This window comes from Cydia fagiglandana, chromosome 2 (genome assembly GCF_963556715.1).
Source record: "Cydia fagiglandana chromosome 2, ilCydFagi1.1, whole genome shotgun sequence".
NCBI classification, from domain to species: Eukaryota; Metazoa; Arthropoda; class Insecta; order Lepidoptera; family Tortricidae; genus Cydia; species Cydia fagiglandana.
Genome location: NC_085933.1, coordinates 16,788,921 through 16,810,749, shown reverse-complemented (window position 1 = coordinate 16,810,749; position 21,829 = coordinate 16,788,921). Strand labels below are relative to the sequence as shown.

The window sequence follows — 21,829 nt, the reverse complement described above, 5'->3', positions numbered from 1 at the left end:
GCATTTCGCTCTCCAAGCGTCAACACATCGGAACCTACTTCTCCAATGGAGTCACATGATGAGACGCTAGATGTTGAACGTTTAATTATAGAAATAGAAGGAGATCACCTTTGTGGTATAAAACTCAAAACAGCGTTTGCATATTGTTTCACGACAAGCGACTGGGCTGTAATCGCGAAAATCGAAGTTCGCAAATTGCGGAAATTTTTCTCTGTCACTCTAATTACGCCTACATTGGAGGAAAAGAGAAAGATCCCCGCAATTTGCGAATTTCTGTTTTCGCGGTAGCCCCTCTGGTACGAAATCCATGTCGAGAATGAACAAATCGTCGACTTTTCATCGCAGTGCGCGCAGTGAATTTTCTGCGATAAATTACAGCGCGATTCTAAAATCGTGTCGCAAAAATTAAAATCGTGGTGCGCGCTTATGCCGGCTACATACGTAACGATAAAACTGTGCAGTCCGACTGTGCAGATAAATCGAACCGTGTGTATGACAAATCGTTGTCGATTATCGTAACGATTTGTCATACACACGGTTCGATTTATCTGCACAGTCGGACTGCACTGTTTTATCGCAACGATTTATCGTTACGTATGTAGCCGGCATTAGGCGTAAAGTAGTGAGTACCAACTTGGTACGAACTACTCGACATGTTCCAATATCGCTCATGATAGAATGTGTTAAGAACATTTTATAGGGTCTTTCGAAGAGTATAATAAGTATGGGCCTATTCGAACAAAGAATATAATACTCACTGGTTTCGAGCGTCGACAGCAATCTATCGATAATTGCATACAATTATCGATTAGGTCTGTAGAGCCCATGAACCGATTGCGATGAATATGGCCTCAATGGCATTACAAAATGTCATGCTTATGACAGACCATTGACAGACAGGCCTTTTTCCGACCTCTGCCACTGAGGACTGAAGAGTGGTAGGGTTTTCAATTTAATAAAATATTAATGCGGAGATTTCAAAAGTAATTACTTTGCTATAACGCTCAACTAAAGAACAAACCTTCGCGCAAATTTTATTAAAATTCCATAAAAGTAAGTTGAAGTGATAGTGATCGTCATAGTGATCGTGCGACGAATTTATTGTCGTGTTAGGTTATCTTACCTAATATTACGTTACAGATAGAAAATTGATACATAATGGATGAATATTCACGAGAACCCTGCCCGTGGCGTATTTTGGACGACTCCGGCGGCGCTTTCATCATGGGCGCCATCGGTGGAGGAATATTTCACTCAATAAAAGGATTTCGAAATGCACCAGTCGGATTCAGCCGAAAGATGGTAAGAGATTCTCATTGGAATTTGACCTGTAATTAAAGCAAATCTTATTAATTTGGTTAGTTTTGTGTATAAATATTGCTTAGTGAAAAACAAGGATTGACATCTATTTTCTGGATTTTTTAAAGATGGGCCATTTATAGTGGCTTTTATAGTGAGTGTTATAATATGGTAAGTGTGGCTGGCTGTCGGGGTGTGGCCTGTTTACATATTGATTAATAGAGTATTAGGTGCAAGTTCATACATTTTGGCACTATACAGACCTTATAATAAACACTTATCAATGTGTAAATAGGCCCCAATATGAAGGCCAGCCACACCACACCCGTATTGTACCTTACATTCTGTTAGAAAATGTATCTAAACTTTCTTGCAAATACAAGTTCAAATGATAAAATTCAGTGTCTGCAGTTCTTAGCTTTATTTGGATAGACTTGACTATTTGATTTGTTTCCTGTTTACAGCTTGGCAGCTTAGCCGCAATCAAGGAGCGGTCACCAATAGTAGCTGGCAACTTTGCAGTATGGGGTGGCATGTTTTCCACAATAGACTGCTCTCTTGTATACATGCGGCAGAAAGAGGACCCTTGGAACTCTATTATGAGTGGCGCATTGACTGGTGGAATACTGGCTGCAAGAAATGGTAAGTCATTTTATTATAATTTCTGGGCAACTAATTTCAGCTCTGGCCATAAAATGTCTGGAAATAAAGAAATGAATTTTGGGATTTTGGAGTGCTTTTACAGAATGTGACAGCTACATAGTGATTTTGTTAGCTAGTTATTAATAAATTTACATGTCATGCCTAGCATTTGTAATGTGATTTGTAACAATCAAACACTATGATTCCAAATTATCTATGCTAGGTAATATAATGCAATCATTATGCAAAAGGAGGATGATCCTGACAGGACTTTTTCCCCTATGCATTTTTCTGAAAATTCTGATACCCTATATCAGCGGTCGGCAACCTTTTACCAGCCAAGGGCCACATAGCAGTTAACGAAGTGGATGCGGGCTGCATATTTTTAACTTTATCAGACATTGTCACTTGTCAATATTACATAAAAAAATAGCCAGGAAGGCTCGCGGGCCGCAAGTGAGAGGTTCGCGGGCCGCTGGTTGCCGACCGCTGCCATATAAGTTTTCTGTCAAAGATATTACAAGTTGAATAAAAGGTTGTAATAACCGAAAATGATTCTACTTACAGGAATTAACAATAATTATAACTGATGTAATTTGGTGCACTTCCAGGAGTACCAGCAATGGCGGGCAGTGCACTAGTGGGTGGGATCCTGCTTGCCCTCATAGAGGGTATTGGCATCATGTTCACACGCCTCTCAGCAGAACAGTTCAAGCCTCAACAACCAATATTTGAAGACCCCTCAATTCTGGGCCAGAGTCAGGGACAAGGGCAGTCCTTCCAATAAACTTTTGACATTTCTCATTGGTTAGTTCTCAACCTCATGAGGCGAGGTTTAGTCCTTGTGTTCAGCAGTGAATGTACCTAAAATTTAACTGTACAGTTTCAGTACAAATGTGAAAATATTGATTACAAAAGTAATTCACTGATTCAATCATCGCTTGACAATTTCGTTCTTTCATAAAAAAATAATCATTCATATTTAATTTGTGTATGTACAACTGTTTTAACTGTACAGTTAATTTTGTTTTGCTAATAAATAGCAAAGTTAATCTTTTACTTTAAAACAAAAAGAGGTTTTAATTTATAATGTGAACAGGAAGCATCTGTGATATTTGCAGTCCAGTACTGATTGCTACTATGTTTGCATCGCGGTGAGAAACTGGTGTTAATGGTAAAGTTGACCCTTTCACTGTTCAGTAAAAATGTAACTCATCAAAGTAATGAACACTTTCAATGCTCCATGACTAATACAAAATGAACATGCATACCATGTTCTTGGCAGTAACTGCCAATTGGTACTCAACACATCAACTGTTGATGTGTTGAGTTAATCTAAAGCCTTGTGTACTTATGTCTAGTCTAGACAATTCATGCATAAAGGGAAAGGTTATACTTTCTGTAGTTTGACAAATCTATCAGGACATTTGATTCCAATCTGTTTTCATATAGATGTTTTTTTTTTTTGTTTTCGTACAGTCGTTTTTATGTTTATGTTGGAAATAACAGTGGGACCTCATAATTTACCAGTAACATTTTTGTTTTTCATTAGTTTTTAAATTATTTCATAGTATGATGTCATAGTCACTTTCTATATTTTATTTGTTTCCCATATATTTGATTGTGACCTCATTTTAGATGTACCTGCCATTATGTGAATTGAAGGATCTTCCTCCAGTCTAATGAAGAAATATTTGTTCCTTTCTTCAGGCTGATACTTGTGATTCTATTTCACATAGGTAAATTGAACATGGACAATATGCTATGAAATATTTACCTACTTTGTGTAATCTTGGTTGATTATTAAGATGATTTAAAAATAAAATAAAGTGGTTTAAAAATATTTGGTTTTATTTTTATTTTACTTTACACCTAAAAATTAAGAATATGATTAGTAACAGCTACACTAAGTAAAAAGGCATTATTTACCCCTTGATCACCTTATCATTTTGAAAATTTGCTAGAAAATACACACAGACTCGATAGGACTTGCAAGTTATTAAAGTATAGAGTCAGACCAAGATAACTCTGCAGCGATTTTTATAGCACAGACATGCAAGTGTTATTTTGAACATCAAACTTTGACATTATATGTAACATTTAAATAACACTTGCATGTCTGTGCTATAAAAATCGCTGCAGAGTTACCTTGGTCTTACTCTAGTTTTATGGCAAATAAATAAGAGTATTGATACTGAGTCAACCGGTGTTAAACTGCCAATATTTTGTTTAACCTCTCATGTGCTGCATTTTTTTTTTAAATAGTTTCCTCATTCGCAGATATGCATTCCAGCACACAAGCGCTTAACCCAAATTTTTATTGGATCTTGTATATTGCTAACCATTCGGTAGCAGTTTCTTGCCATTGACTGTGGAAGCTTACTTGCGAATCACTTTTCAAGTTTACCCAACAATAAACTTGGCCTAATATTTGATTTTACTTTATTAGTAATGGCATTTTTAGAAAGCTAGCAGTCTTTTGATTGGATATAAAGGTAAAATAGGCAATAATCTTAGTTATATCATCTGGTCAGCATTTGCATCTTCTTAAGAGATTCTTGGAGATTCCCTTAATTAGGTGAATATACATTTTTACTCTTCCCACTCCATAACCTCCTTGTTTTTCAATATGGAGTAGACTATTCTTTCAAAGAAGTGTGGTTGTAAGACCCGTGTTTGGTCTGCGAGGCGTTCTCTCCCATTCTCCTTATTTCCCAAATAACGTGTGCCAGCGTTTCTGGATCTACGCCCAGCTCACACAGCCGGACACATATAGCCAGTGACTCCGTGTCCAGCCCCGTATTAAGCAGTTGCGATATCTGGTGCATCATTTGGAAAGCTTCCTGAGCTTGGGCGATTTGTGCGTTTTTTTCTGAAGTCATTTTGTATCTGCAAAAGGGTAGTATTGTTGTAAGAGGAGTTACTACTAACTTGTAGTTGAGTTTTAGGACAAATGTATATAACAAAGTATCTTTTACCTTGAAAAATCAGTAAAATGACAAGTGAGCGTGAGTATTAAAAATTATTTACATTAAAATTTGCCGCAAAACAACTAAAATTTGTCAACGACTGACCCCCCTGAAAAATGACTGACCTGACAGTGACACTGACAGTGACAGTGTAATAGGTAGACAATGACAGTGACAGCAAATCATAGACCCAGATTTAAGCCGTAACACACTATCGCACTGTCCGCATCGCACTGCGACCCTGGTGCGGTCAAAATATCTCATTCTCGCTCTAACTTATAGCTACGTCTATAGCGTACGTATGGCGTACCTAAGGTCGTAACACACTATCGCACCGCACCGCGACCTTGGTACGTCGCACCGATGAGTGAGAGCGAGAAACAGATATCTCTTTCTCGCTCTCACTTATGGGTGCGACGCACCAAGGTCGCGGTGCAGTGCGATAGTGTGCTACCACTTTTACACACTATAGATACGTGAGCGCACCGCACAAAGGTTGCGATGCGGTGCGGTGTGCTACGGCTTTTATGATTGACAAGGCCAGTCAGACGGGATGATCAAATTGACTGAGTTGATCAGTTAGGCTAGGTTCACATGGGGTAAGGTTTACTCGGGTAATTCCGAATGTCAAAAACTGTCGGATAATTCCGAAAAGAGACTTTTATTATGATGGAACTTAGGGTGATTTTCATCTGAATTTCGGAATTATCCGACATTCGGTATTACCCGAATACACCTTAAATTTTTCCCGTATACCGTATACGGGATTTTATCAAATACCGTAGTGACAGCAAAATTTGTATAGAGGCGTTCAAAATCGTTCAGACGGCTAGACGGCTTTCCCGCATAGACGCCGTGTGAACGACTTTGATCGTTTCCTTAAGCCCCCTCCAGACTATGCGCGTGAATCGCGGGCGAAGCCGCGAACGCGAGTGTGGAGTCGATTTCGCTGTCTGCGAAAATCGACTCCACACTCGCGTTCGCGGCTTCGCCCGCGATTCACGCGCATAGTCTGGAGGGGGCTTTACAAATTTGGCTGTCACTACGGTATTCGATAAAATTCCGTATGCGGTATACGGGAACAAATTACGCCGTGTGAACCTAGCCTTAGATTTAGATATAGTGATATTTGAGCGCTATATAAATTAATTAATGTTATTTTTTAATTTGATCTTTAGCCTCCTCCACACTCGTGCGCGAATCGCGGCGCGAAGCCGCGAACGCGAGTGTGGCGTCGATTTTCGCAGACAGCGAAATCGACTCCACACTCGCGTTCGCGGCTTCGCCCGCGATTCACGCGCATAGTCTGGAGGGGGCTATAGGGTCAGAGGGGCTACCGCCAAAACCGAAATTCGCGAATTGCGGGGATCTTTCTCTTTTACTCCAATGAAGGCGTAATTAGAGCGACAGAGAAAAATGCCCGCAATTTGCGAACTTCGATTTTCGCGGTTATAGCCCAGTTTACCGTCCAGTGCCAGGGCTATAACCGCGAAAATCGAAGTTTGCAAAGTGCGGGGATCTTTCTCTTTGACTCCAATGACGGCGTAATTAGAGTGACAGAGAAAAATCCCCGCTATCTGCGAATTTCGGTTTTCGCGGTAGGCCATCTGAGGGGCCACGTTCGACGTGTTGTCTCCCTGTCACAATTTACAAGTTTGACAGAGAGACAACACGTCGACGTCGTCGTGTACAGCCCCCTCCAGACTATGCGCGTGAATCGCGGCTTCGCGCCGCGATTCGCGCACGAGTCTGGAGGGGGCTTACGTCTGTTCGCGGTAGGCTCCCAGTTTCCGCTCACTTGACGGATTAGCAAGTTTGATTTAATTTGCTACTTGCGAAATATTTTTTATTATGTAGATAGATAAATTGTTTAGATATTAAGGATTGCAATAAGTCCAAATTTTTGCATCAATGAAGGTTTATATTCAAATTTCGTCAAGTGGTCTAAAACTAGCGCAATGACCCTATAAAAATTGGAACATGAGCGCTAAGTACGTTAATTCGGAAATTTTATGAAGTTAGCTTATCATTAGGTATTTCAAAGCAATACTTAACAGTATATTTAAATAAATTTCTTGATTTTATTTAACCATTGGCGTGACCTTTGGAACAATAAAGCGTAGGGAAGTTTTCACTTTCAGCGTATCTAAGGGCCCCCTTTAGCAGTGTTGGCCGAAAGTTAATGCGAATTGAAAATGTTGGCCATTAACCACTATAAATTGAACCTTAAACCGTAACGGACGATTACAGTTTACGATTCAATTAATAATGGTTAATGGCCAGCAATTTCAATTTGCATTAACTTTCGGCCAACACTGCCCTTTAGTGTACTTAAGTACCTTTAGCGAGCATGTATGAAATATAGGGGGCAGCACAGGAGCCGTCAGACTTTTGGTGCGAGGCGTAAATGTGAAGTTTATGCTTCGGATGGCAGAACAAGATGCACAAGAAAACGTACGAGAACGTTAGATGGCAATACTTGCTTTGGCAATGTACATGTTTATGTTACCAATTCAGGCCACAAGATGGCACAACCTCCAACACGCACGGTCTCTATAGGAATCATAAATAAATTAACGAAGAAAACTTAAAAGTAAAGCACCTACTGTGCGTGTGTTATCAAAATCGTTGCAGACTTGTCTTAGTCTAACTCTATGCAGCTTTTAAGTGTCCCATGCTATAATATACATATATCGAAGTGCCATCAGGTGGGACAGAATTTAATTAAAACTAAAACTATGTATAATCTTTTTACATTAAAGAACATTAGAATTAAAAATGAAATAAATTACACAGAATTAAACAAATCCCATTTATGATAAAATTCATAGAGAGGTATTTCTTTTACTGGGCTCAAAAACAAAAAGAGTTATATTATAGGTACTTAGGTACATTGTATACCTCAAAGAAATATATATCGTCGACTAAGTACCTAGAATATTACTTATTGATATTTATGTAAAATATAATAAAAAAATATGCATCGTAACTGATGTCATCTTCATATATCTTCATGAAGTTATAAATTAATTTCAAATGCGTGCGGAAAAGTTTAGGAACCACGCGTTACTTTTTCTATTTATACCTACTCCGTGTAATCCAGAAATAGATATTCTTCAGGCCGGCTTGCTCGTAGTTCTCCACAACCGTCTCGTCTTAACGAATTACTTGTGTGAATACGATAATAAGAGCTAGAAAAGAATACTTAAATGGTAAGTTTACACTTTGTTTTATTACTGGCGATTTATTGAGTGATGCCGCTTGAAATATACAAAAATAAAATGCAAGTAAATATTATATGCCACGTCATCATGATGTTGTCAAAATCTATTCACGTGGGGTCGGTTTACGTTGTGGGACGCCAAAATCGTATTTGCCTTAAACAAAGAAGGGAAACAAAAGTTTAAGGGAACTGAAGTGGCAATGGAAACCGACGTTATAATGAATAAATTGAAAAGTTCTGACATGTTTGAAGGGTCCAACATTAAATCCATATGGACTCAAGTCCAAAGTGAGAATGCTTCCAGGGTGGGTAACTGCTCAATATGATTTATGTATCGGTATCGGTAGGTACGCTAAAATTAAATTTGTACTTTTATTCATTGGTAAATTACAAATGTTCCTCTTTACTTTAGTTTATTTACTAATTGCAAAGCCTCGAAGTGAACAACGAATTCGATGAAATGAACAGAGATGTTATGATTAGAAACTTAGAAAATCGTTTTGTCTGTGGGAGCAACGCTCGCTCGCTCAGTTGCTCACGCTCAGATATTGTCAATTTAATTAAAGGACAATTTTTTCTACGGATATCCTATTTTTTCATGATCGTGTCCAGTTTATTATTTATTCTTTGAATTAATTTTGCATTCAATATTTCTACACAATGCTGTTGAGAATAATGGAACATACCTATGAGTTACAACCTTTGTATGAATCCCCCAGTTAAGTATATTTTAATGCAAAAATAAACTAACTAGGTGCTTAAGAGTACTTGTTTAATTTATAAAAATCGGTCTCGATTCTATTAACGATTATAAACATTTTAAATAAAAAAAAGCATCAATGTACTGAATGGTTTTTAAATATACTTGGTCAAGCAGATCTTGTCAGTAGAAAAAGGCGGCACTTTTGAAAAATGTAGGCCCGAAGGGATATCATCCCATAGATAAGATTACTGATAAGATTTTCTTGACCAGCTATAGCTGCTAATTTAAAAAAAAAGCTTAAAATTGCTATGCATATATTGCACGATTCATTATTGGCGAATAATCCAAAAATCGTTGAGTAAAACGTGTACATATCCAATTTATTAAATTATTAAATAATACAAGTCTGAGTTTACCTATTTACTCGTTCACGATGCGTTGCTGATGTTGGTATACACTTGGTATAATTTAATGCCAACACGCGGCGCTGTGTGCATAACAAATTTGATGTGAAGTTAGGTGTTAAATCGTACAAAGTTTCATCAACCCCTTGATTATGTTTACACAAACTTTATTTTGAAGGCAATTTATTTAAGCTTTCATTGTGGAAGGAGAATTCGCATTAAGCAATAATAAGTCGGCTTTTCTTGACATGTGCGATTAAGTATTGTAATCATCATTGAAATTCAATTATGTAGTTGTTTATAATATTAAATTAAAATTTTCTTAATTTATGTTTAAAGTAATTAGATATGAATACCTATTTGATTTTGTTGTTTTAATCGAAAATCATACGATAACTAAAACTTCGGCTTGATAAAAAAGTAGTAAGAAAACACAATGTTTGTAGGTATTATTGATAAATCCTTATACGTACCTATTACTGTGTAATGGTGTTTCTTTTCGAAATGACGAAGTGATTAAAAAAAAATCACTATAATATGGATAATACCTATCGATTTTTTCGTTAGAACTCTACAGGTTGTAGAATAGAATAGAATAGAATAGGTTTTTATTCGTAAACACACAGAGAACAGACATACATAAGAAAAAACAGTGTAAAATAAAGTGTCACGAAATGGTACCATCTCAGCATGTTGCATGTTGTTGTTGTTGGTTGTACGAATGTAACTTAAGTAATACGTGCGTATAATTTACTGTGTATAAAATGATATATGTATAATAATAATACGAAGTTCAATTTTTTCAGAACTCACCTCATTTTGGAATCCTACTGTCAACTCCGTTTTATTCATTAAAGCTTTAGAAGCCTCAATGAGTTAATTATGTTTTATCCCGTTCTTACAAACATATGCCTAAGTTAAAATGACAGATTAAAGCAAAATATTAATTAATCGAGGCATGTGGTTTATAATATAACAACGCCATAAGTTAGGTTGAGGTTTGAGGTAGGTTGGGGGCACTCAAAAAAAAAAACGCACCATTATTTTTTAGAAACACTCAACTTTTGGGTTTATATTTGGAATCAGAATCAGAGAACTATTGATTAAAAGGAAAAAAAACTGTCTCTAGTTTTTCATACAAATTTTAGGTGTCAGTTTTGCGACATTCCATACAAAATGTAAGTATGTAGTAGGTACCTACCCTATGTGAAAATGCGTCTCCAAACTGACAATATATGACGGATACTTTTTTTCATTGTTTAAATCGATAGTAATTTAATAACCCAAAATATGATAGTTTTTCGAAAAACTCAAAACCAAACGATAGCTTATTATAGTGACATTTATATATGTCCCTTTTTATTTTCACTGTGATATATTATATTACGCATTCAAGTCGGAACTCCCCGGTGTGCTTATTAAATATGAAGATAAATTTACTCCTTCTTTGCTAGTATCTCACATTTTTGCTTTTGTCGGAGAGCATAACATGCATTATAATATCGCTGGCCTAATATTAAAGGGTATAATATTTCACTTTTATCGAACTGAAATTTGAAGTCGAATTTCAATTCAACTAAGTATAATTATACCTATCTTGAAAATGTGACATAGAACTTTGTAAATGATAAAAATGTTATAAAGTAGTAAGTAAGTATCTAAATATATTTCGAAGATTAAAGTATAATAAGTAAGTATAGAAGAAACCTATTCGAGTTAAACACTGCTGAATGTTAAAGCAAAAGATATACAAATTGCCCGTAACTCCTGAAGAGTATTTTAATGTCGAAAATGCGTACGAAATTAATCGTGTTTCAAAATGTTCTAAAAATTTATCCGCGACAGAGGGTCTAATCATACCTACACTTTAAGCTGACAGGCACCAACATATTGGACGCTTCGTTCTTCATTATATACCTATATACCTACGTCTGTAAACTGATAGGACCAAATATTTATTATAAACACACAAATAAATGCCCGTACAGGAATTATTCTTCCTTTTACTACGCACTACAGACTATTTTGGTCTAGGTCTAGGCCGTTAAATGAATTAATGTTCACCATTCGGCCATTCTCCATTACTGATACTCTACCTACCTACGTACTCTCTCTCGTGTTTAAAATCTAAAGGAGTATGTAATATCACGTCATATTATGTAACATGAGCTTAGGAAATAAGTGATATGTTAAATTGTGCATTTCAGGCAGATTCAACTTGCAACCAGGGATCGGGAGGTGGCGAAGGACAGGCGCCGGTTCAGCCGCCAGTACCGCAGGAAGCAAAACCTGTAAGTAAATGTAGAGAACCTTACACCGTTTTTATTAAAGCTACATTGAATTGGAGTTGGCAGTAACTATCCCCTGTACACTTATATAACTGTACACTTATACACATATATTTACAAAACTTAAGGCCAATCGAAAGCCAATCGAAATCGACTGGACCTTAGATTATAAATTCTATCGAGTAATTAATTTCAGGCCGAACCTATTAAGGGTGATCAACCTGCAATCGTATCAGACATACCATCTGAACTGATACCACCTGAATCAACAGTCGAAAATCCAACATCACCGAAGTCAGAAGAGCCTAATAATGAGGTCAAGTCTGAAGGGCAAAATAAAGAGGTAACAGATGAAAATGTTGCTCCAATAGTAGTTGAGGCTGGAAATCTACCAGAAGTTAAACAAGATGGTCTCACTACTCTCGCAAATGGTGATAATTCGGTGAGTGTTGTAGAGTTTACATACCTAATAAACCGAGAATGTACCTATTGATTACTTGTATTGTAAAGGCCGATGCACACAGTATGCCCAAGTAGCACAGATTTGCTGTATAGCAGCCGCATAATGAAGTAAGAATACGCTTGAAGCTGGAATAAAAAGCTGCATAAGAGCTGTATAAGCGTCTTTTCAGCTTTTATTACTCTTAAATGGGCACAAATTATTCAGCCTTAAGTTCACATAGCTACTTAAGAGCGCTGTAGCAGCAATTTAACGGAATTATAAGTGGCAACAGGAGTTATAAGAGGTGTATATTGACTGGGTAAGAGACCACCAGTTACCCTTTATTCAGCTAATATGTCACATGTGCACCCTAATACCGGGAAAGATTGACGTTGGGCTGAATAAAAGATAATTAATAACATACTTTTACACCTCTGCCTTAAAAAGCAGCTATTATTTAGTATAGTGACACTGACGATGAACGCAGAGGTGAACATATTTATATTGAAGTAAAAACGTTAAGCGCAACGACGCCATAAGTCATTTTGTTAAAGTGTTTAGTTGAATGTTAGTACGTGATCTTTTATATATTTACGCGAGAAAGATGTTTGGGAATGCAAGTTTATTGACATTATATATATACATTATCTAAGAAAATTTCAGTGCGCCACGAAAATAATCAGTATTTATTTAATTTAATGATATAAATAAGCTATGTGTAAAAACTATTTCAGTGGTTTGGGCAGAATTATGAGATAAAAAGTTAATAATACGTTATAGGAAGTACTAAACTAATGATTTAGGTTAAGAACTCATGCACAAAACCTTTTTGTTACCCTTAAAAGTTGGAAAAGTAATTTCATTTTTGTAGGTTATCTACAATAAAATGGCGATCAATGTTAAAAAGCAACGTGAACCATTAAAATTCTAATATGCAGCATAAGACTGTTATATATCTGATAAAGATACTTAAGTGAACCACTATAAAGTCCAAGTCGTTATTTCGATACACTAGTGAACCTCTAAACAGTTATAAGGCATCTTGTGAACGTTTAAACAGCCGCTATGCAGACAGTCTCAATGGTAGTATAATAGGCTGCTTAGCGGTAAACATGTTCAGCGCTAAGCCGTATTATGCGCCACATGTGTTCGATTATACTTCTATTGGTTTCATAATAGTTCACTCGTTCTCCCTTATAATAAGTCAGTGAAATAAAAGCTGCTTAGCGGTAAACATGTTCAGCGATAAGCTGTATTATGCGCCACATGTGTTCCATTTATACGTCTATTGGCTTCATATTAGTTCACTCGTGCTCCCTTAAAGGTCAGCGTAATAAAAGCTGCTTAGCGGTAAACATGTTCAGCGATAAGCTGTATTATGCGCCCCATGTGTTCCATTATACGTCTATTGGCTTCATAATAGTTCATTCGTGCTTCCTTAAAAAGTCAGAATAATAAAAGCTGCTTAGCAGTAAATATGTTCAGCTATAAGCTGTATTATGCGCCACGTATGTTCCATTATACGTCTATTGGCTTCATAATAGTTCACTCGTACTCCCTTAAAAGTCAGCGTAATAAAAGCTGCTTAGCGGTAAACATGTTATGCGACAAGCTGTATTATGTGCCACATGTGTTCCATTATACGTCTATTAGCTTCATAATAGTTCACTTGTGCTCCCTTAATAAGTCAACGTAATAAAAGTCCACAATTACCTCCTTATACAGCACATGGCGTAATTTTATCCACTAAACAGACCTTATAACGGTTAAAGCATTTGATAACCCTTAAAGCTGTATAAAGTCGTAGCAAATATACCTTTATATCACTCTTTGCGTATTAATGGTAGTTTTCAGAGCCGTAATGCAGCGTTTAATCAGCCCTAAGCTATATAAATATCACTGAGATCTATTATACAGCTGTAGGACCACGAGTGTGCTCTTATAAGAGTCTTAATACGCACAGAGCGTTAAATAGAACTAAAAGTGAGTAGTTATAGAGCTATCTGTGCTACTTGGGTGGTTGGACTATTCGTTGTAATGCCTGGGGACTAACAAATGGAAACGCAACGCAAGAGATATCCTCTGCAGAGAGACGTGCTGGTCTATATGCAACCGGTGTTATGACTTTAAATCGTAATCTGTTATTATTATTTACGTTTACAGAATGATTGGCAACAGAGGGAAGCAGAACTTCTTACAAAAATTCAAGAATTAGAGAAACTGAAAAACGAAAAGAGTCAAGACACCCTAAGGATGGAATTGAAGGTAAATTATTATATTGAAATCGGCTAGCGAATAAACTTATAATTGTTTATAATTATGCCTCACAATATTCTCACACAGATGTTTGTCTTGTATAGGTGCGAGAGGAAGAAATAGATCTGCTAAAAGCTCGGGTTAAAAATCTCGAAACAGAACTACAAGCGGCTCTTTCCAAGCCTGGCCCAAAAAATCATGAGATGATTGAAAACATTAAGCAACAACACGAAGAGGTAAAAAAGTAGTGTTCATTTGAAAACGTTCATTATAAATAAATTTAATTTAAGCAGGTCTATTCGAATATTTTATCTTTAAGTAACTTATTAAATATTTACCGATTTACTTTAACCACGTATTCCTGAGATTAATACGCGTAAAATAAATAATTTTATACGGTATTAACATAGTAACTCTCAGTCAGTAGCTGAAGCTGCTAAGCGGATGAGGTGTGAGGTGTTCAAAATTATCTGAGTATTAACTTTCAGTGGCGCCGTTAAATAGGCAAACCGTGGGCGTCGGCATCAACTTTGCGAGGCCCCTGTAATTTTCCTGTTATAAAGTTTTATGAATAGGACTGTTTTTTTTAATTTCATTTTTTTTTCGAGGCATCTAGAAGAGCGTGGCCGATACCTGGCGCTATATTTAAAGAATGAATATATTTATGGAACGCTTGTAAAAATATTTTATAAACTCCACCATACGTAGATACGTAGTAAGTAACGCAGCGGATGAAACAACGCGCCCCAAAAGTATCTGCCACCCTGAAATACTTTTCCAAATATAGATATAATATAAGTATATCTGCAGTTCGTGTGCAAAAGTATCTGCAATACCTCTACCTAAATACATACCTCTTTTTAACCGACTTCCAAATCCCAAAGGAGGAGGTTATCAATTCGGTTGTATGTTTTTTTTTATTTTTATTTTTTTTATTTTTTTTATTTTTTTTATTTTTTATGTTTGTTACTCCATATCTCCGTCATTACTGGACCGATTTTGAAAATTATTTTTTTGATTGAATGTATATGCATACAGATTGGTCCCGTTTCTGTCAAAACCCAGTTCTGATGATGGATTCCATGAGGAATCGAGGGAACTCCTCAAATCTTAAAGGCATACATATAGTGATTTTTGGGTTTTTATCATCAAATCAAGCATATACATCCAAAAGAGTGACATTTGATGAAGTGGAACTGCTGATGATGATCAGAACGGAACTCCTCAACGACGCATAGTTCACGGTTGGCGATTTGTCCTCTTCGTTATGTTTGTTAAGCAAGTTCAGTTTTTAATGCACATTCTTGTCAAGCTCGAGTTCTGATGATGGGATCCATGAGGAATCGAGAGAACTCCTCAAATCTTAAAGGCAAGCGTATAGAGATTTTTGTATTTACATCAGAAAATTAAGCATTTTCATTAAAAACTGTCGCATTTGATGAAGTGGAACTGCTGATGATGATCAGAACAGAACTCTTCAACGACGCATAGTTCACGTTTCGAGATTTTTCCTCTTCGTTATGTTTGTTAAGCAAGTTAAGTTTTTAATGCACATTTTTGTCAAGCTCGAGTTCTGATGATGGGATCCATGAGGAATCGAGGGAACTCCTCAAATATTAAAGGCATGCGTATAGAGATTTTTGTATTTACATCAGAAAATTAAGCATTTTCATTAAAAACTGTCGCATTTGATGAAGTGGAACTGCTGATGATAATCAGAACAGAACTCTTCAACGACGCATAGTTCACGTTTGGCGATTTTTCCTCTTCGTTATGTTTGTTAAGCAAGTTAAGTTTTTAAGCCACATTTTTGTCAAGCTCGAGTTCTGATGATGGGATCCATAAGGAATCGAGGGAACTCTTCAAATATTAAAGGCATACGCATAGATTTTTTTGTATTTTCATCATAAAATCAAGCATTTACATTAAAAACTGTCGCATTTGATGAAATGGAACTGCTGATGATGACCAGAATAGAACTCTTCAACAACGCATAGTACACATTTGGTGATTACGAATTTCGATTTTGACTTGGACTGGGTCCCGGACTCGGACCCAGAACCGGACTCATACCCGGATCCGGTTCGGACCCGGACCCGGACCTGGACTCGAACCCGGGCTCGGACCCGGACTCCGACCCGGACTCAGACCCGGACTCGGACCCGGACTCAGACCCGGACTCGGACCCGGACCTTGACCCGGAAAACCACTATGATACCTTAACTAAATAAACCACTATGATTACTTACCATAAAATGTGTAAGTATATAAGTATGATGATGCCAATCTTACTAGCCCCTCCCGCTTAAACCCCCGTACACCGCACCGCATGCGCCGTTAAGTGGGTTAGGTTAGGTTTGAACTGCGATCCTCACAGAACCGAACAAGGGTTAGGTTAGGTTAGAACTGCGAGCCTTACAGAAACGAAATGCTACTTGAAAAGTGGGTTTGATTAGGTTCGAACTGCGATCCTCACAGGACCGAGCTGCTATCAGAGAATTGGGTTAGGTTAGGCTAGAACTACGACCCTTACAGAAAGGAAATGCTAGTAGAAAAGTGGGTGGTTTTATCTCCTTTTCTACATAGTGTACCATCTACAATAATGTCAATAATCTTTCACCGGCCCCCATAGAAGTCGGTTTTTTTTTCTTAAAAATTATTATTATATTAATTAGAGAAAGGTAGGTATTTTTGATTCGTAATCTGATCCGCTGTTTTTGATGCTGACTGTATCTTCTTACTGTGAGATGTACCTGATGTAGTGTTATAATTGATAAAATAGAACATTTTGTATTACAGCTTCTCAGTAAAGCCCGCGGCATGATATTCGACAAGACGAAAATGGTTAAGAACCAAGAGCTGCAGATAGAAGCTCTGACGACGCAGGTGCAGTCACTCAAGGATATCAACATGATTACCAAGGACTTACTGGAGATCAGGAATTCGGAAATTAAGGCTATGGAGGTAGTATTTATCATATATATTTAACAATTTACTTATATCTAAATAGTAAATGAAACAGACGGTAAATCGAATACTCACGTACGAAAAAAGTATGGACATAGAAACTAGGGTTGCCAACTTTTTTTTTGTGGAATATAGTATTTTCCACAATCGTCAAAAATATAGTACATTTCAAAAAAATATAGTACTTTTAGATAAAATACTAAACATGAGTGTAATATACGTTTAATCGGAAATATAGTATTTTAGCGTACTATATATTTTTCTAAAAGTATATAGTACAGAGAGCCAAAATATAGTACAATACTATATAATATAGTTCGGTTGGCAAACCTAATAGAAACATACATTAACACGGTGCTGACAACATATTTTATACACGAGGCGTTGTTGCATGCGCGGGTCTCCCTCGAAATACTCGCAATTGCTAATAATTGGTTCTGTCCTAAAATCACTTGTCCTAACCGATTCGCCCTAAGCCCCTAATAATTAGTTACTTTTACATATATGGATATTAATTCATATTATGTTCTTTATGTATTAGGACATGAAGTTTTTATAGCCAATAATATTAGGACACATCAGTTATCATTATGGTATTAAATATTAGGGAAACCAAACACAGGAGAAAAAACTTTGAGAATCCCGTGTGCACACGTGGCCTCCTTTTAATTTGCGATAGCTATCTATAATCAATAATGAATCAAACAAACTTGTCCCGTTCAAGTGGTATTTATATTACTTGAACGGTTTGAATGGGCATTTAGAACGTTGATAAATTAACCTATTCGAGGTCCTTGACGTCAACAATTACCATGTACGTCACACAACTACAAAGTGCTAAAAAGCGTAAAGCTTATTAATATTTTGAAGTTATGATAGCAAATTAATTTTAATCTCTTGTTCCCACAATTACTTATGGAGGCGTTTTCGGAATAAAAAATATATAATGTTAATTTGATACTCAAATCTAAATTTAATCACGCCTACGCTTCCTGGCCGCGTAGCCAAGATGTCAATCACTTACGCTCCGTAGCGATCGAAACGCAACTGTCACTGTCGCGCTAATATGGAAGAGTGATAGAGAGACATAATGCTTTTCGTTGTCGAAGCGATAGCGATTGTAACCTTGGCTAGGCCGGCTGTGGTCCTCAGTTGCGTTAATTTTGATTTGTGTAGGATTACGATAGATGGCTTATATTCCAAAGGTGGATTTATCAAAGGCTATGGAATCATGTTATGCTCATGTTATTGAATACACTAATTACCTACTTAATTGATGATGTCTTCATAGTTAATTTGGTTGAATACCTTAAATATTAAACTCAACTTTTTCTTGTCACTCGTTGCCATGGTTACTGTCTCCTGGGTCACTCTTAAAATACTAATTTATTCATATTTAAATCAACTAAACTTGAATTTTTTGGTAGTAAGGCCTTTCCATAAAGATACTTCTACTAAGCATGTTTGTAGAACATGGTACGGCAGTTCTTCCAATAAACTCTGCTACTATTGTCTCCTGGCTGATGGGACAGAATAACAACAAGAAATAGTTGATCGACCCTGGGTCAAACAATGTGCTACTTACATTTAATTTGGAAGATAAAGCTAAGGTAAAGTAACTGATTGCAGGATCGTCTCCATGCGATGGAGGAGCGTTTCAAGACGGAGAAAGAGCGCTACGGGCTAGTGCTGCAGCGCGCGCAGACCAGCTCTAACATCAACGATGACCTCAAGAAAGAGTACGAGACACAACTTAAAATATTTAAGGTAATTATCGACTTATTAAAGTTGCATATCATAAAAACCCGGCCAACTGCGAGTCGGACTCGCGCACGAAGAGTTCCGTATCATTATAACGCAAAAACGGCAAAAAAATCACTTTTGTTGTATGGGAGCCCCACTTAACCCTTTAACCATTTGACATTCCTTTGTAGTCATTCGATCTCGAACCGTAATTCTTGTAGTAGAGATGCGTTTTTGTTTTAATTATGATGGCAAGTATGTTGCCACTACGGAGTACGGACTAAAGGGTTAAATATTTATTATATTCTGTTTTTAGTATTTGTTGTTATAGCGGCAATAGGAAAACATCATCTGTGAAAATTTCAACTGCCTAGCTATCACGGTTCATGAGATACAGCCTGGTGACAGACAGACGACGGACAGACAGTCAGACAGGCAGAGAACCCTAAAAAGAGTAAAATTGATAATCCGTTTTTGTCACCTAGCTCTATTGCTTGAAGTTAATAACTTTGAAGGAGGCAATTATTGGGACAGTTATCACTGGAACTTTTATATAAAGTATTCTACCGAGATTGACATTCTTGGAATGAGTCAGTGGTATATCTTTGGCCTTCTAATGTAGATGCGGCCCCATCAGTTAAGTCTACGTGAGTAAAATGTGCCGCAAAGCCTAATTTACTTGAAACAGGATTATGCAAAATTCAAATATTATTTCTGTAGATAAGCTTAATAAGCTCTCTACGTTATAGTAGTTATAATATTAAATGACGACATTCATTCATGGAAGTAATTTCGAAATTCAAATATATATTATGTTTGTTTAGTTTCCTCATTCAAACGTAATAGTTTTATGATCAAACACATCGATTCGATGCGGATGACGTTGGCTACGGCTACCCAATATTTCCGTTCGGCGTACCAACGTCGCCAGGAAATTACTTTGCATATTCGCAAAGAGCTTTCTGATTGAGTGATCCGCAATGATCAAAACTTGAAATAGAGGATAGAATGGGGTACGCGGTACGTTGGAAATGGGGCACATATTTCATAGTAGTCTGTAGCAATAAACACACCCTATGTATAAATGCCTACGTCCTGACTGACTCACCAACGCAGAGCCTAAACTATAGGTACCTACGTAAAAGCTAGAAAATTAAAAATTGCATGTCAGGTTACATTTATGACCTGTGCAAGAAATAATACCTAATCGATTTTGAAAAATTCAACCCGGGGGGTTAGAAAGAGGTGAATTATTGTCGGTATTTATGTGATACAAGTTTTATTATAGGATAGGAACTTGAAAGTTCTTAAAAAGGCATTTTATTAAAAAACGAGAAAAGTGATTTCAGCGTTTTTGATGATCATCCCCTAAAGTAGTGAAAAGAGGGTTGAAAGTTTGTATCGGGTACGTATTTTTTGAGCGATGGAGTTGAATTTTTTTAGTAAGACACAATATTCGAAAAAATAAAATAGTTTCAACGTTATTGAAGACTCTCCCCTTAAGGCCGTGAACAGGCAGTTGAATGTTTGTACCGGGAACGAAAATTATTTTAAAAAGTGAGGGACAATGACAATGCACAATTCATGTTCCAAAAAGTTCATCTACAATTAAAACAAACAGGTTAAAATCCACGCAAACAAAGTCGTGGGCGACAGCTAGTACTTAATACGTATACCTAGAGTAGGTAGTTGATTGTATTTGCTGTGTTATAATTAATTTAACAGAAACCTGATGTTACGTAAATATGATATCAAGTAAACTCCTAGATAACAGCAATTAAAATTTGTTTTATGTTCGAATTCAAGCAGATTTAGTAACAAGTGAATAACTATTTAACTAAAAGTTTCTTTAGTAGGTACATATTTTGACTCTTGCTTTACTGAACAATTTCGATTTTATTAATGAAATTTATATCTGAGACAAGGTTAAAAGGGGAATATAAGTCACTTTTGTGACATTTACGTTATTTATGCCGAATCTGTTACATTTGGAAATGTTTTATTTTTACGACTTTACCCAAAGAGTCACATAATATTATGAATTTTTGATTAATTAATTTGTTGAAAAATAATTCGTTTGATTTATGTCCCTATTCAGGAACTCCGAACAAAGTATGAGCAGAAGGTGGAGGCCTTAGTCGCAGAGAACAACAAATTGAAATTAGATTTAGCCAAATCGAATGGAGCTGGAACGTCTACGGAAACACCGAAATAATTAAACAAGGACTTAATAAGACTTAGGTATATGACTTAATCAATTTTCGAAAATATTACCTATTTAATACGTATCACGATTATACTTTTTGCACTTTACATGAATTAAAAAAAAAAAATTGTTTTTGAAAATAAATAATTTGTGGAATTTATTGTTTCTTTTAATGTTTCGAAGGCAAACCACAGGAAGGTACAAAAACAGCGCCATTAAAATAAATCGGGTCAGCGAGCTTTGGATGTTGCAACAGATAAATTAACAACAACTAAATGCGGAATTCCATTCATTCATGCGTTAATACACATAATTACACAAACCGCCATTTTGTCAAAGTATTGACCATTTTGTCGACGTTCGGTATTATTTATTACATGACGAGGCGTCTCGTTTGACGCGTAGCGAGTAAGCACATTGTCCCGCGTGTTATTAATTTTCGCAGGCCATGATAAATGACGTAAAATGAAACGGCACATTGTTGGAACAACCTTTTTGATTTGAGGAATACCAAAAGGCTGAAGATTGCGTAATCTTTACGTACAAAGACTACGTCTAGTACATATTTTGCGAATAAGAAAGTCGCGCAGATTTAATCGTTTTAGAATAAGTGTGAAATTTTGCGAATACCAAAAAACCAGCGCAGAACCCCCTAATTTTTATAAAAAATATTATCAAGGACTACTT

The 21,829-nt window shown here is 36.5% G+C and overlaps 2 protein-coding genes across 4 annotated transcripts; both read left to right on the top strand.

Moving 5' to 3' along the window:
• The first annotated feature begins 913 nt into the window (after nucleotides 1-913).
• Nucleotides 914-3,784, top strand: LOC134677332 (mitochondrial import inner membrane translocase subunit Tim17-B-like). Its single transcript, XM_063535770.1, has 4 exons — nucleotides 914-1,053; nucleotides 1,141-1,302; nucleotides 1,764-1,941; nucleotides 2,553-3,784. Exons 2-4 carry the CDS (start codon nucleotides 1,159-1,161, stop codon nucleotides 2,726-2,728), a joined length of 498 nt encoding a protein of 165 aa, XP_063391840.1. The 5' UTR covers nucleotides 914-1,053; nucleotides 1,141-1,158; the 3' UTR covers nucleotides 2,729-3,784.
• A 4,317-nt stretch (nucleotides 3,785-8,101) lies between these two features.
• LOC134679653 (epidermal growth factor receptor substrate 15 homolog) lies at nucleotides 8,102-21,172 on the top strand. 3 transcript variants are annotated; one of them, XM_063538604.1, is made up of 8 exons: nucleotides 8,102-8,122; nucleotides 11,448-11,531; nucleotides 11,725-11,970; nucleotides 14,134-14,235; nucleotides 14,331-14,462; nucleotides 17,026-17,190; nucleotides 18,823-18,960; nucleotides 21,035-21,172. In XM_063538604.1, the coding sequence occupies exons 1-8, from the start codon at nucleotides 8,120-8,122 to the stop codon at nucleotides 21,149-21,151; spliced, it is 987 nt and encodes a 328-aa protein (XP_063394674.1). In that variant the 5' UTR covers nucleotides 8,102-8,119; the 3' UTR covers nucleotides 21,152-21,172. The 3 variants fall into 3 exon arrangements, with proteins under 3 accessions (XP_063394674.1, XP_063394672.1, XP_063394673.1); XM_063538602.1 differs by lacking the exon at nucleotides 8,102-8,122 and adding an exon at nucleotides 8,266-8,438; XM_063538603.1 differs by lacking the exon at nucleotides 8,102-8,122 and adding an exon at nucleotides 8,268-8,438 and having other exon boundaries at nucleotides 11,725-11,871.
• Nucleotides 21,173-21,829: the final 657 nt, after the last annotated feature.

What these genes read in the sequence shown, in the direction of transcription:
- LOC134677332 (XM_063535770.1), top strand. Translation starts at nt 1,159, where the DNA reads ATGGATGAATATTCACGAGAACCCTGCCCGTGGCGTATTTTGGACGAC. An exon ending in TCGGATTCAGCCGAAAGATG is followed by an intron (nt 1,303 to 1,763) that starts GTAAGAGATTCT and finishes TCCTGTTTACAG; the next exon opens with CTTGGCAGCTTAGCCGCAAT. An exon ending in AATACTGGCTGCAAGAAATG is followed by an intron (nt 1,942 to 2,552) that starts GTAAGTCATTTT and finishes GTGCACTTCCAG; the next exon opens with GAGTACCAGCAATGGCGGGC.
- LOC134679653 (XM_063538602.1), top strand. Translation starts at nt 8,334, where the DNA reads ATGGAAACCGACGTTATAATGAATAAATTGAAAAGTTCTGACATGTTT. An exon ending in TCGCAAATGGTGATAATTCG is followed by an intron (nt 11,971 to 14,133) that starts GTGAGTGTTGTA and finishes TTACGTTTACAG; the next exon opens with AATGATTGGCAACAGAGGGA. An exon ending in CGGAAATTAAGGCTATGGAG is followed by an intron (nt 17,191 to 18,822) that starts GTAGTATTTATC and finishes AACTGATTGCAG; the next exon opens with GATCGTCTCCATGCGATGGA.